Raw genomic sequence first — 11,228 nt, 5'->3', positions numbered from 1 at the left:
GAACCCACTCCTAGCGCTCCACAGTTGCTGGTGGCCCCTGGGAACCTGGCAATAAACTACCAGTAACCCAGACTGTCAAACCCAATCTGACCACCAGAGGGAACCAAAGTACAACCATTAAACAAATAAAGTTCAATCACAGTAATGTAGCAATTCCGGAAGCAAATATTAACTCACTCACACTCTTGTCTTCTCAACCCCTGGTTACAGATCCATCAGAGGAGAGCGTGGAGGGGCCTGGGGATCCGGACACGGGCACTGAGAAGCACCCGTGTTGCCAAAAGGGTGGATCAAACAAATGATGTAATGCTACAGGGCCTTACAAAGAGCACATGCTCATTGGCCCTGGACACTGCTGAGATCCACCCGAGCGAACCACCAGCCCGTGTCCCTGTGCCTCTGCCCCTGTCCACGCTCGAACCCACCATACATGCACGAACTAACCATAAAATAATAGATTGGCAATACACACCTCAGAAACCCATAATCATCATCGGTGATTCCAATCTGGCCCGCATCACACCATTTTCCCACTCACAAATCCAGATTGACGGCTTCCCAGGAGCCACCAGCTATCACATCACTTACGTCCTCCGAAAACTCACCCCTGTAATAAACGTAAAAAAAGTAATCATAGCACTCGGACTCAACGACTGTTTAAAGGATGTAAAAAAATGAATCAATAACCAAAGCATACGACTTCTGTATTAACACGGTAAAAAAACTTTCCCTAACGCCACCCACTACACCACCTTAATAAACTTTAGCAATAGACTCCACACCAACCAAAAACACAGATTAATTCACTTAAACCGTCACATCACCAAAAACACCAATATCTCAATGACATCAATAATCTCCTCTTCAAAACAGAACCCACAGACCCGGTACATTGGACCAAAGACACAGCGGATAAAATCATAACATCATGGCTCGATCAGTTAAACTTTTAATTCAAGAAGGCATCAGCCCATTCACTCCCACCAACTCCAACGTTTTAAATTTATCTGATTACCCGTTAAATAGAGCAGAATATGAAATATTAGAAAAAGGTCTCACATTTATTCCCACTCCAAAACCTCCCACTATACTCGAACTCCGCAAAGACATCCATTTATATCACAATAAACTTAAAATCTCGGAACATTTCAATTTCACAAATAATAACAATAGGTTACCCTTTGTAGCCCCCTCACTATGGGAACCCAACCCGGCTTCACTTTCCCAACCTCTGTTAGACCTTATCCAGCAGGACAACAATTTATTACGCGCACACCCCCTCCTCAAAGGTAAAAACCATAACAATGTGTCTCTGGCCCAAAGGCAAACAATAAACAAACTCAGGAAAAATAATGAAATAATAATTAAACCTGCAGACAAGGGGGGACAAATTGTTATTCAGGACCGCTTTAATTATCTCTTGGAAGCAAAAAGACAACTACAAAATAAGAAATATTACATACCATTACAAAAATCATTACAACCAGCCACTGCAGAAAAAATTAAGGACATAATAAACACATTATACATTAACAAATACATTACAGCTAAACAAAAATATCATTTATATGGTCCTGACCCCCCGCGTCCCAGATGCTTTTACCTACTTCCAAAAATCCACAAGGACCCGGACTCTTGGACGGTCCCACACAAAATTCCCATGGGCCGTCCGATCGTTAGTGACTGCTGTAAGATATGTTATAGTCTGTGTGGTTTTTATTACTTTATTAGTTATAGTTAAATGATTAAACGATAGTTAGAATATGAAATTATTCATTTAACTGTGTGTGTGCGTGTGTGTGTGTGTGTGTGTGTGTGTGTGTGTGTTTGCAAAACATATCCATTGTCCACCATAGCTGGTTTAAACTAGTTTGGGCCAGTGTGGGGGTATGTGACCCACTGCAGGGACATATGAGCCTTTTTCTCCCCCAAAGTTTTCGTGTTACCATATATGGTATTAAGCCTGCACCCAGAGCGCTGTTGCACAGCCCTCTGGGTGTGGTCTATGTTTTCTATAATAAATACCTGGTTCTGAGGCATCACCATCAGAGCAATCCAACTTATATCGGACTTTTTGTGTCTCTTTTTGTTGGGTTTTTCTCCGAGCTGCAGCTCGCACCTCTCTGCCTCTGGTCGCCTTTTAAGTCAGATAGTGTTTTTCTCCCTGAGTTGTGATTGCAACGGTCTTAACGTATTTAGACCCAACATTCACATTTTAGCAACGGTCTTAACGTATTTAGACCTAACATACACTGGTGCCGAAACCCGGGACCTTACATCTTTTCGTCTGGATCGGTGCGGGCGCAACCGGACCATTAGTAAAACTGCCGGCACCCCCTCCTTTGCAGGGGTGGTCACAGCTTGTTCCAGCACCGACCCGGACGGGGAGTGACGGGTCCCACGAACCAGGGAGAACACTGACGAGGTGAGAAGCTGTTTCTTTTCACCATAGTACCCGTGACGTACAACGGGGAGTGAAGACCGTGGTGGGTGACGTAAAACTCACACGGCGTGGTAAAGGGACAGAGGGCAGACGGGAGTTGTTGTGTGTTGTTTCTTTGTGTGTTGTTTCTTTGTGTGTTGTTTCTTTGTGGTGTTTCTTTGTTGTAACGGTGTCTGTAAATCCCGTGCTGAGAACATGGGTAACGCGCAGCGTAAAGCATTGATGGAAAATAATGATGTGAAATTCATGCAGAGAAAGTATCCCGGTAGTTGTTGCTATCTAGAAGATTGGTACAAAAAGAATGGGGCCGCAGGGGGTTTACAAGAGGGGGGAGCAGTTGCAGGACAAGAAACAAAGGGACCTGTGACTAGGGCAGCTAAACAAAAGTCAGAACAGATGAAAGAAAGTGTTAACAGTGAGGAGGATGAGCAATACATAGCCCAGGCGGGGATGGAGGAAAATCTATATCCAATTGTACCCATGATAGAGGTAGCTAACCCTCGTGCAGGAGAATTCCTAAACCCACAGGATCCATTACAGGGTGCACATCCCCCACAGCTGTTGTTGTTTCGGCCATGGACGGAGCAGGAAGCATTAGATGCCTGTAGGGGCGTATGTGACGTTGAGAAGGACCCGACTGCTTATGCTGAACAAGTATGTGGGTTGATTGAGACATGGCATTTAAACGGACTGGAGGTGGAAAAGGTTTTAAAACTAACACTTAGACACCGATATCCAGTAGTGGTGGGCGGTTATACCGGGAGACAAGTTAACCGTCAGCCCCTAGCACATAACTCTAATGAGCTGCGACAACAGGTTGAAGCACTGATGCAAAGAGTAAGGGCGACTTACACAAAACCCCCAAGCCACGGAAAAATAAGTGCGTGTCGTCAGAAATCAGACGAGACGCCAATGGAATATCGTGCCCGTTTAGAAACGGTTTTTAGGACTAATAGCGGGCTTCCTCATTCTCCACTGGTGGATAATCCATACCAAATACAGCTAAAAATGTGGTTAATTAGTGGTTTGTTGCCAAACGTGTCAGATTTCATAAAAGCAAACTGTGTCACACACCGCACCCTCACTGTTCCAGAGCTAATGGAATGGGCCGAACATGCTTATGAAGTCACTGAGAAAAAGAAAGCAAAAACTGAATCAGCTAATGTTAATGTATTGGCTGAGGCCATGGCTGCAGCCCTGGTGAGCCAGCGCTCAGGGTTTAAAAGACAGGAAAAAAAGCCACATCTTACAGGCCTCGAATTAGACAGTATCCACTCAAATCAGATGCAAAAGAAGGAATAAAGCCTGTTATTAATGATTTACTGACTGCAGGCGTGTTACAGGAACATGACTCAGCTGAATGCAGCACCCCCATCTTCCCTGTGAAAAAGCCACAGGGCGGCTGGAGGATGGTACATGATTTAAGAGCAGTAAATCAGGCTGTTAAATCACGAGCTCCAAATGTACCAGACCCACACACATTGTTAAATGAATTACAACCTCATAAAAAATGGTTCACTGTAATTGATTTAAGTAATGCATTTTTCTCCATTCCTCTTCATAGTACAGCTCAGGGATGGTTTGGATTCACATTTGAGAACAAAAAATACTCTTACACTCGCCTTCCACAAGGGTTCTGTGATAGCCCTACTATCTTTTCAGCGGAGATTAACAGGTGCATCAGCCACCACACATGGCCAGAGACCACACAGATAATTGTGTATGTTGATGACATTTTATTGGCCAGTCCCTCCAAAGCGGAAAATGAAACAGAGGCAATCAGGCTGTTCACACATTTGGCAAAAACAGGAAATAAGGCCTCATTAGAGAAACTACAATTTACACAGGAAAAAGTAACATTCCTTGGTCATAACATTTCAGCTGAAGGGAAAGAACTTACTACATTACGTAAGGAAGCAGTACAAATGGCACCAAAACCGCTTACCGTAAAACAAAATGGGTGACTGAAGGTGCTGTTAAAAATGACTCTGGAGTATTTATGTTAAATGACAAGCCATGTTTGCCTAGATGTTTGTTTGACGTCGTTGCTAGAATGAGCCATGGGTTGGCCCATGTCTCAACAGGAGGGATGGTAGACATAGTCAAATAGTCAAACAGTCATTTCATATACCACTAGGACTCCAAACCCATTTTAAAAACTTTTGTCGTCAGTGTATCATCTGTTGTCGTCATAATCCTCAGGGTAATGTTAGGCCCCCTCGGGGTAAAATTCACAGATGCTGAAATTGTTGAAGCTAATACACTGCCTAGTCTCTCTTTACCTGTTTCAGATCCCCTTCGTCCTGGTGATTGGGTCCTCATCAAGGTGATTAAGAGAAAACACTGGTGTACTCCACGGTGGGACGGCCCTTACACAGTTCTGCTAACCACACCAACTGCATTTAAGATAGCTGAAAGACAGACGTGGATACACCAATCACACGGGAAAAAGGTACAGAAACCCACCACAGCAGGTGATACACCCTAGTAACACAGAGATGGATCTGTTGTTCCTCCTCCTCCTCGTGGGATCCCAGGAAGTGCTAGCAGGGGCTCTAAGCTCACCTTGGTATGATTACATAGGTAGATGCCCCGGGGGCTTTAACCTCGTTATGTGCATACCACAAATACCGGACATTTTAAGTGACGTTACAATTCCACTAGAGGCTCTGGCTAATAAAGGCTACACACCATGGAAACATGGTAAGGACTATGTAAATTATGAATGGTACATGCAAGTCCGGGGAGCAGACCAATCATGGTCTACTCATGGTTGGTCTGAGGTACTCCTCCATACAAGCTACACCCCTATTACATGGCCCCTCACACCATCTACACGTACCGTTACAGCTGCATATCTGTCATTGCGAAAAACAATTGTTCAGAAACAAAAAATCCTACTCCTAACCGTTAACACCACCGCGGTACCTCCTTCTTGTTTGCTTATGGGATTCGGCCCTGACGTACAAGGGACAGATCCCATCTTTTGGGTAGATATTTGTATTACACCTCCGGCCACTCCCATTGTAGTTAAACCACGCATGGACATAGTGTTATCACCTGAGGTTAGACAGAATATACGAGTTATAAATGCAAAACCTATGCCAACAGAAGAACCTGACTCGTTACTCGCATTACTGTCTGAACAGAATAATCACGTCCATCATCGTCTGCGCGCTAATTCTTGGTACCGTATGGTAGAACTATCTGCACGAACAGTAACTAATGATAGTTGCTATGTTTGCTCACATCTGCCGCATGCTGTAAAATCCCCAACTTTGTTGTCTGTGTCCCTTCCAGTCCCTGACTCAAAGAAAGTACTAGAATGTTTACAAAATAAGTCCGCGACCCCGTGCCCTCCTGTTCTACCAGTGCTAAAGACCCTCGAACCCCTAGGTCAGGCTGCTAAACACCTAAACACGAATGATGTCCCTTGTGGTAATTATACTCACTGCTATCCTTTATGCGTACGATTTAATGGTCCACCAACTAACACCAAAGGTCTACCATCAGTAGACATAAACCATTGTGCTACCGTTCAGAACGTTCGTACGGTTGTCCCAATGTTTGCTAGAGACGGTGTTTGGTTGAAGTGCGGTGATAAAGTTTATCCTTCCCCTCCAATTAATATGTCAGCCGTTTGTGTACCAGTAGCAGTCACAGATGGGTCTTTCATAGTTCATATGACAATGCCTAGTCGTTCTCGTCGTGAGATTATAACCTTCACACCTCATGATGCAATATGGGGCTCAGATGTCCCTCCCGAACATAGATATTGGTCAACTAGTCAAAAAGTCGTTCATGCTCTTTTCCCTAATATAGGCGTGGGTAAGAATTCCCTTATGGTAGAGACCCTCCAATACCGCTTTCACATGCTTCTTAATGCATCTTTAGCTGTTAATAACAAAATGAATGCTAGAACAGCGGCCACCGCGCAAATGGCTATTCAGAACCGTATGGCTTTAGATACGATTTTAGCTTCCACAGGTGGTGTGTGTGCTATGGTGGGTGCTACCTGCTGTACATACATACCTAATAACTCCTCGGAGTCCATCGAAGACGCCCTGCAAACACTCCGCAACCTGGAAGGTGCCATGTCAGCTGACGAGTCCAATGTCCATTCATCCGGGTGGGACTGGCTGTTCCAAGGCTCCTGGTTCCAATTCCTGCTACGTCTGGGTCTCCCTCTTCTGGCTGTGCTGCTGGTCGTTGGTCTTGCCTGCTGCTGCATCGTCCCCTGTGTGAAGAAAGGCATAGACAACATGATCATCGGTGCTATGCAGGTTCAGGCCTCCCCAGAGTACCAACTCCATGTTATGGGTCTCTCCCCATCTGCCCCATTGATGGACTAAGACCCTGCCACACCTTCCCATCATCACAGTGAGCGGTAAAGGTTCACTGCTACTGGAGGGTTATGTGCTGGTAACCTCTGACCCTCCCTTACCAACTCCAAACACACACTGAGACCTAAAGCCCTATTTTCAACACCATGGTTTTGGGTCATCAGTTGTACATACACCCTGAACTGTCTCCAGATCACCGTGGATCAGAATCGATGTTCGCCCCAGCAGGGGGGGACGGTGGGGAATTTTTCCCGTACTAGCTGTCGGGTTTTCGCCCCACCTCACGGTGGTCATCCCTGTTGTTTTGGTCCTATGATGGCACCGGGTAAACCTGTGAAGACGCCCGTCTGCTTGATGTTTTCCAAACCCACAACAGGGCGGATATGTAAGATATGTTATAGTCTGTGTGGTTTTTATTACTTTATTAGTTATAGTTAAATGATTAAACGATAGTTAGAATATGAAATTATCCATGATTAACTGTGTGTGTGCGTGTGTGTGTGTGTGTGTGTGTGTGTGTGTGTGTGTTTGCAAAACATATCCATTGTCCACCATAGCTGGTTTAAACTAGTTTGGGCCAGTGTGGGGGTATGTGACCCACTGCAGGGACATATGAGCCTTTTTCTCCCCCAAAGTTTTCGTGTTACCATATATGGTATTAAGCCTGCACCCAGAGCGCTGTTGCACAGCCCTCTGGGTGTGGTCTATGTTTTCTATAATAAATACCTGGTTCTGAGGCATCACCATCAGAGCAATCCAACTTATATCGGACTTTTTGTGTCTCTTTTTGTTGGGTTTTTCTCCGAGCTGCAGCTCGCACCTCTCTGCCTCTGGTCGCCTTTTAAGTCAGATAGTGTTTTTCTCCCTGAGTTGTGATTGCAACGGTCTTAACGTATTTAGACCCAACATTCACATTTTAGCAACGGTCTTAACGTATTTAGACCTAACAACTGCGGGTCAGAATCCTATCGTATAGCAGAGTTCATTGATTATTACATCAACCCACTTTCCAAAAAACACCCCAGCTACATCCAGGACACCTATGCATTCGTTAACAAAATAAAAAACATAACCATTCCACAACACGCCTTTCTTTTCACAATAGACATAGAATCACTATACACTAACATAGATACAGACCTTGGAATAGAAGCAATAAAAAACATCCTTCACCAACACCCAGACCCACACCGACCGGATACAGCCATTCTGGAACTTCTGAAACTCACGTTAACCAACAATGATTTTATTTTTAATGATGAATATTATTTACAGATATGTGGTTGCGCAATGGGACGTAAATACTCACCAGCATATGCAGACATTTACATGGCGGACTGGGAGAGAACGGCCTTTTCGAAATGCACACAACACCCGTTCACATACATCAGATACTTGGATGATATTTTCGGAATCTGGACACACAACATAGAAACATTCATTAATTTTTGCAATATCCTCAATAATCACCACCCCAATATTAATATCAAATACAATAAACAGGACACAGAGATACATTTTTTAGATACAACTGTTTTAAATTTCAGGACAGCAAACAATTAGCAACAAAGGTTTATTTTAAAGAAACAGACAGACACACATTATTACATAAAACCAGTTATCATCCCAGACACACATACAGAGGAATCATTAAATCTCAACTCATACGTTTTCATAGGATCTGCACATACCCCAAGGACACACAGGAAGCCACACACATATTATTTCACGCACTCAGACCCAGGGGCTACTCAAGGAGGTTTTTAAGGGAAATACGCACAGAGGTAGGGGGGCTGTTCTCTTCCCGGTCCGCCCCTGCACCACCTCAGACCAACTCTGGCGACGCCCCTCTCTTGGTGCCTCTGGTGACCACCTTCCACAGACAGCTGCACGGGCTAATCGAGAGTCTCCATGGGAACTTCCGGTCACTACAGGAGAAGCACCAACAGTTCCAGGGATGCAGAAGAATCACAGCCTATAGGAGAAACAAAAACCTGCAGGATCTGTTGGTGCACTCACGCTTCCGCCCATCCAACCCCGCTGTCAGCAACGTCATCCATGACCAGCCCTATGTTTTAAATGAGGCAACTGACGGCGGGGGTCCCGTGGTTAAAACCTGGTCTCCCCAGGACAAAAATATTGTATACTTAATAAAATGCACACATTGCAACAAAATGTATGTGGGGGAGACCGGGAACAGCCTCGGGACCAGGGTGGGCCAACACAAAAGTAGGGTGAGGACCGGAACTGGAGTTAGCCCCCTCCACATACACTTTATTACATTTGGCCTTAATAATTTTACTTACCGGGTCCTCCAGAGAAACCCCTACTGGTCCACTGGACAGAGACGGTATGTGGAGAGACAGTGGATCGGTAGGCTGGCCACGAGGATCCCGGGGGGGTTCAACCTTAGAGACACCCCGGTTCCGGTCCCCCCTTTAAATGGCTGACCGGAAGTGGGAACCCGGGGAAGGTACGGTCCCATGCGCAGCGGCCTTTTTAAATCATATTTTAATGTTTTAACCTCTTAAAAACTTTAAATTATAAGCTTTATTATTTTTATATTTTATATTTTAATATATTATTGGTTCCTCCTCCTTTCCCCCCCCTTTTTTCAGATACTAACGTTTGCTAGAAATGTTTTTTAGAAAAAACCTTAAGAACAACGACAGCACTTATATTTTAATTATTTAAATTTTATTTATTTATTTATCAGGAAAAAGGAAGTTTTTTTAATATATTTATAGGATTGAGGCGCTTCTCCCCGGGTTGGACAATTTTAAAATTTTGAAATGACTTCTTTGATGGAACAGGGTATTGCATGTGTCTTTTACTTTTGCTCTTTTAGCACAATGATTGTGTAAATATTTTTTACTATGTTTCATTCATGTTTTACAATTTTGAATGAAATTTTACCCGCTTCCACCACTGATACCCGCCCCAGGACCACCGCCTCTCCCTCCTACAGTTTTATGCAAAAAAAATTTTTTTTCTTCTATTTATAATATATTTCTATTTTAGTTCTGTTTTGGGGAGGAGTGGGTTTGGACCAATTTTAAATTATTTTAATGTATTTATGATATCGTTTTAGAATTAATATTTATCAGCTATTTTACTGTCACACATATATATATATATGAATTTTTTATTAGTGTGTCTATTTATTATCTTAAAATCTATTTATACACTATCCAGGAGTTTTTTTTAAAAAAGAACAAATATAAATGGGGAGGGATGGGTGCGGGGGATACCAGCCATACAGAAACAGGACAATGGGAGAGGAAACAAGGGAGGGGAACGATTTTCCTCCCTGATATGTTTTTATCATGAATTATGTCTGTTTGTATATGGTGTGTTTTTTTTATATAATTCCTCTCCCATAATCACCTTTGTATCCCCCTGACCCCCTTCTCCTCCCCAATCGTAAAACACTATTCCTCTCCCCAAAACCTAACCTAACCCTAACCACCCCTCCCAAACCTTACCCTAACCCCTTACCTTACCCTAATCCTAACCCCTTACCTAACCCTAACCCCTTACCTATACCTAACCCTCACCCTAACCCCTTCCCTAACCCTAATCCTAACCCCTTACCTAACCCTAACCCCTTACCTAACCCTAACCCTAACCCTAACCTAACCCTAAACCTAAAAAAACCTTCCCCAGACCTAACCCTAACCCTAGAACAGACCTTTCCCCCCCCCCCCCCCCCCCCCCTCCTTCCTACCCCAACTTCCCCTTCCCATACCTAACCCTAACCCTTACCCTACCTTATTATTCCTACCTCACTATTTTAAATTTTTATTAAATTATTTATGAATTTTCTAATTTATAAAAAAAACATGTTTTTAGAGGTTTTCCACTGTTGTATTAAACCCCCCCTTTTTTTTGAACATCAGGTTGCTGCGCGGGGACCACGCCCCTTGGTTTTCCAAATTCCCATGGGGACCAACGCCTCTTTTTATGTCCTTTTTACGGGTGTCTGATCGTTTGAATTTTTTTTATATTTTATTTTTTATATTTTATCTTTTATTTTTTTATTATTTTTATGATTACTTTTTTTTTGATTAAAGGAAAACCCCACCTAAAGCCAACATCAAAATAACAAAAGGGGATTTTTTTAATTGGGGGCCGAAAGGATGTCCTGAGCCCGTGCTATTTTTAATAACCCTAACCTAACCTCGCCTGAGCCAGGCCTTTTACCCCCACACATTTTATTACAAACATAATCCCTGAAAGTTGTACAATAAGCTCTTAAGAGTACAGAAATAGATAATGGGGTTACACACAAGTTGAACATTGATTTTTAAGATGTTTTTTTTGTATTTCATTCTTTTAACTTTTTTATTTTTTTACTCTTTTATTTTTTTACTTTTTAATTACTTTTACCTTGGTGTGGGCCCTAACACCCACAAGGGGGAGCCCTTGTACAGTGGAAGGTA

At 43.3% G+C, this 11,228-nt stretch overlaps 1 protein-coding gene and 1 long non-coding RNA gene across 3 annotated transcripts; one reads left to right on the top strand and one right to left on the bottom strand.

Annotated features, from left to right (window-relative positions):
- The first annotated feature begins 2,163 nt into the window (after positions 1-2,163).
- LOC114456846 (uncharacterized) lies at positions 2,164-7,295 on the top strand. Its single transcript, XM_028438871.1, has 2 exons — positions 2,164-2,425; positions 4,735-7,295. Exon 2 carries the CDS (start codon positions 4,942-4,944, stop codon positions 6,793-6,795), a length of 1,854 nt encoding a protein of 617 aa, XP_028294672.1. The 5' UTR covers positions 2,164-2,425; positions 4,735-4,941; the 3' UTR covers positions 6,796-7,295.
- A 450-nt stretch (positions 7,296-7,745) lies between these two features.
- On the bottom strand, positions 7,746-9,770 carry LOC114456847 (uncharacterized). 2 transcript variants are annotated; one of them, XR_003672892.1, is made up of 4 exons: positions 9,093-9,770; positions 8,567-8,761; positions 8,096-8,201; positions 7,746-8,004 (listed from the first exon to the last, which is right to left on the bottom strand). It is a non-coding gene; the product is annotated as an uncharacterized LOC114456847 (long non-coding RNA). The 2 variants fall into 2 exon arrangements; XR_003672891.1 differs by having other exon boundaries at positions 7,746-8,201; positions 9,093-9,765.
- Between the last annotated feature and the right edge of the window lie 1,458 nt (positions 9,771-11,228).

This window comes from Gouania willdenowi, chromosome 22 (assembly GCF_900634775.1).
Source record: "Gouania willdenowi chromosome 22, fGouWil2.1, whole genome shotgun sequence".
Classification (NCBI taxonomy): Eukaryota; Metazoa; Chordata; class Actinopteri; order Blenniiformes; family Gobiesocidae; genus Gouania; species Gouania willdenowi.
This window is presented reverse-complemented; position numbering and strand designations above follow the sequence as displayed.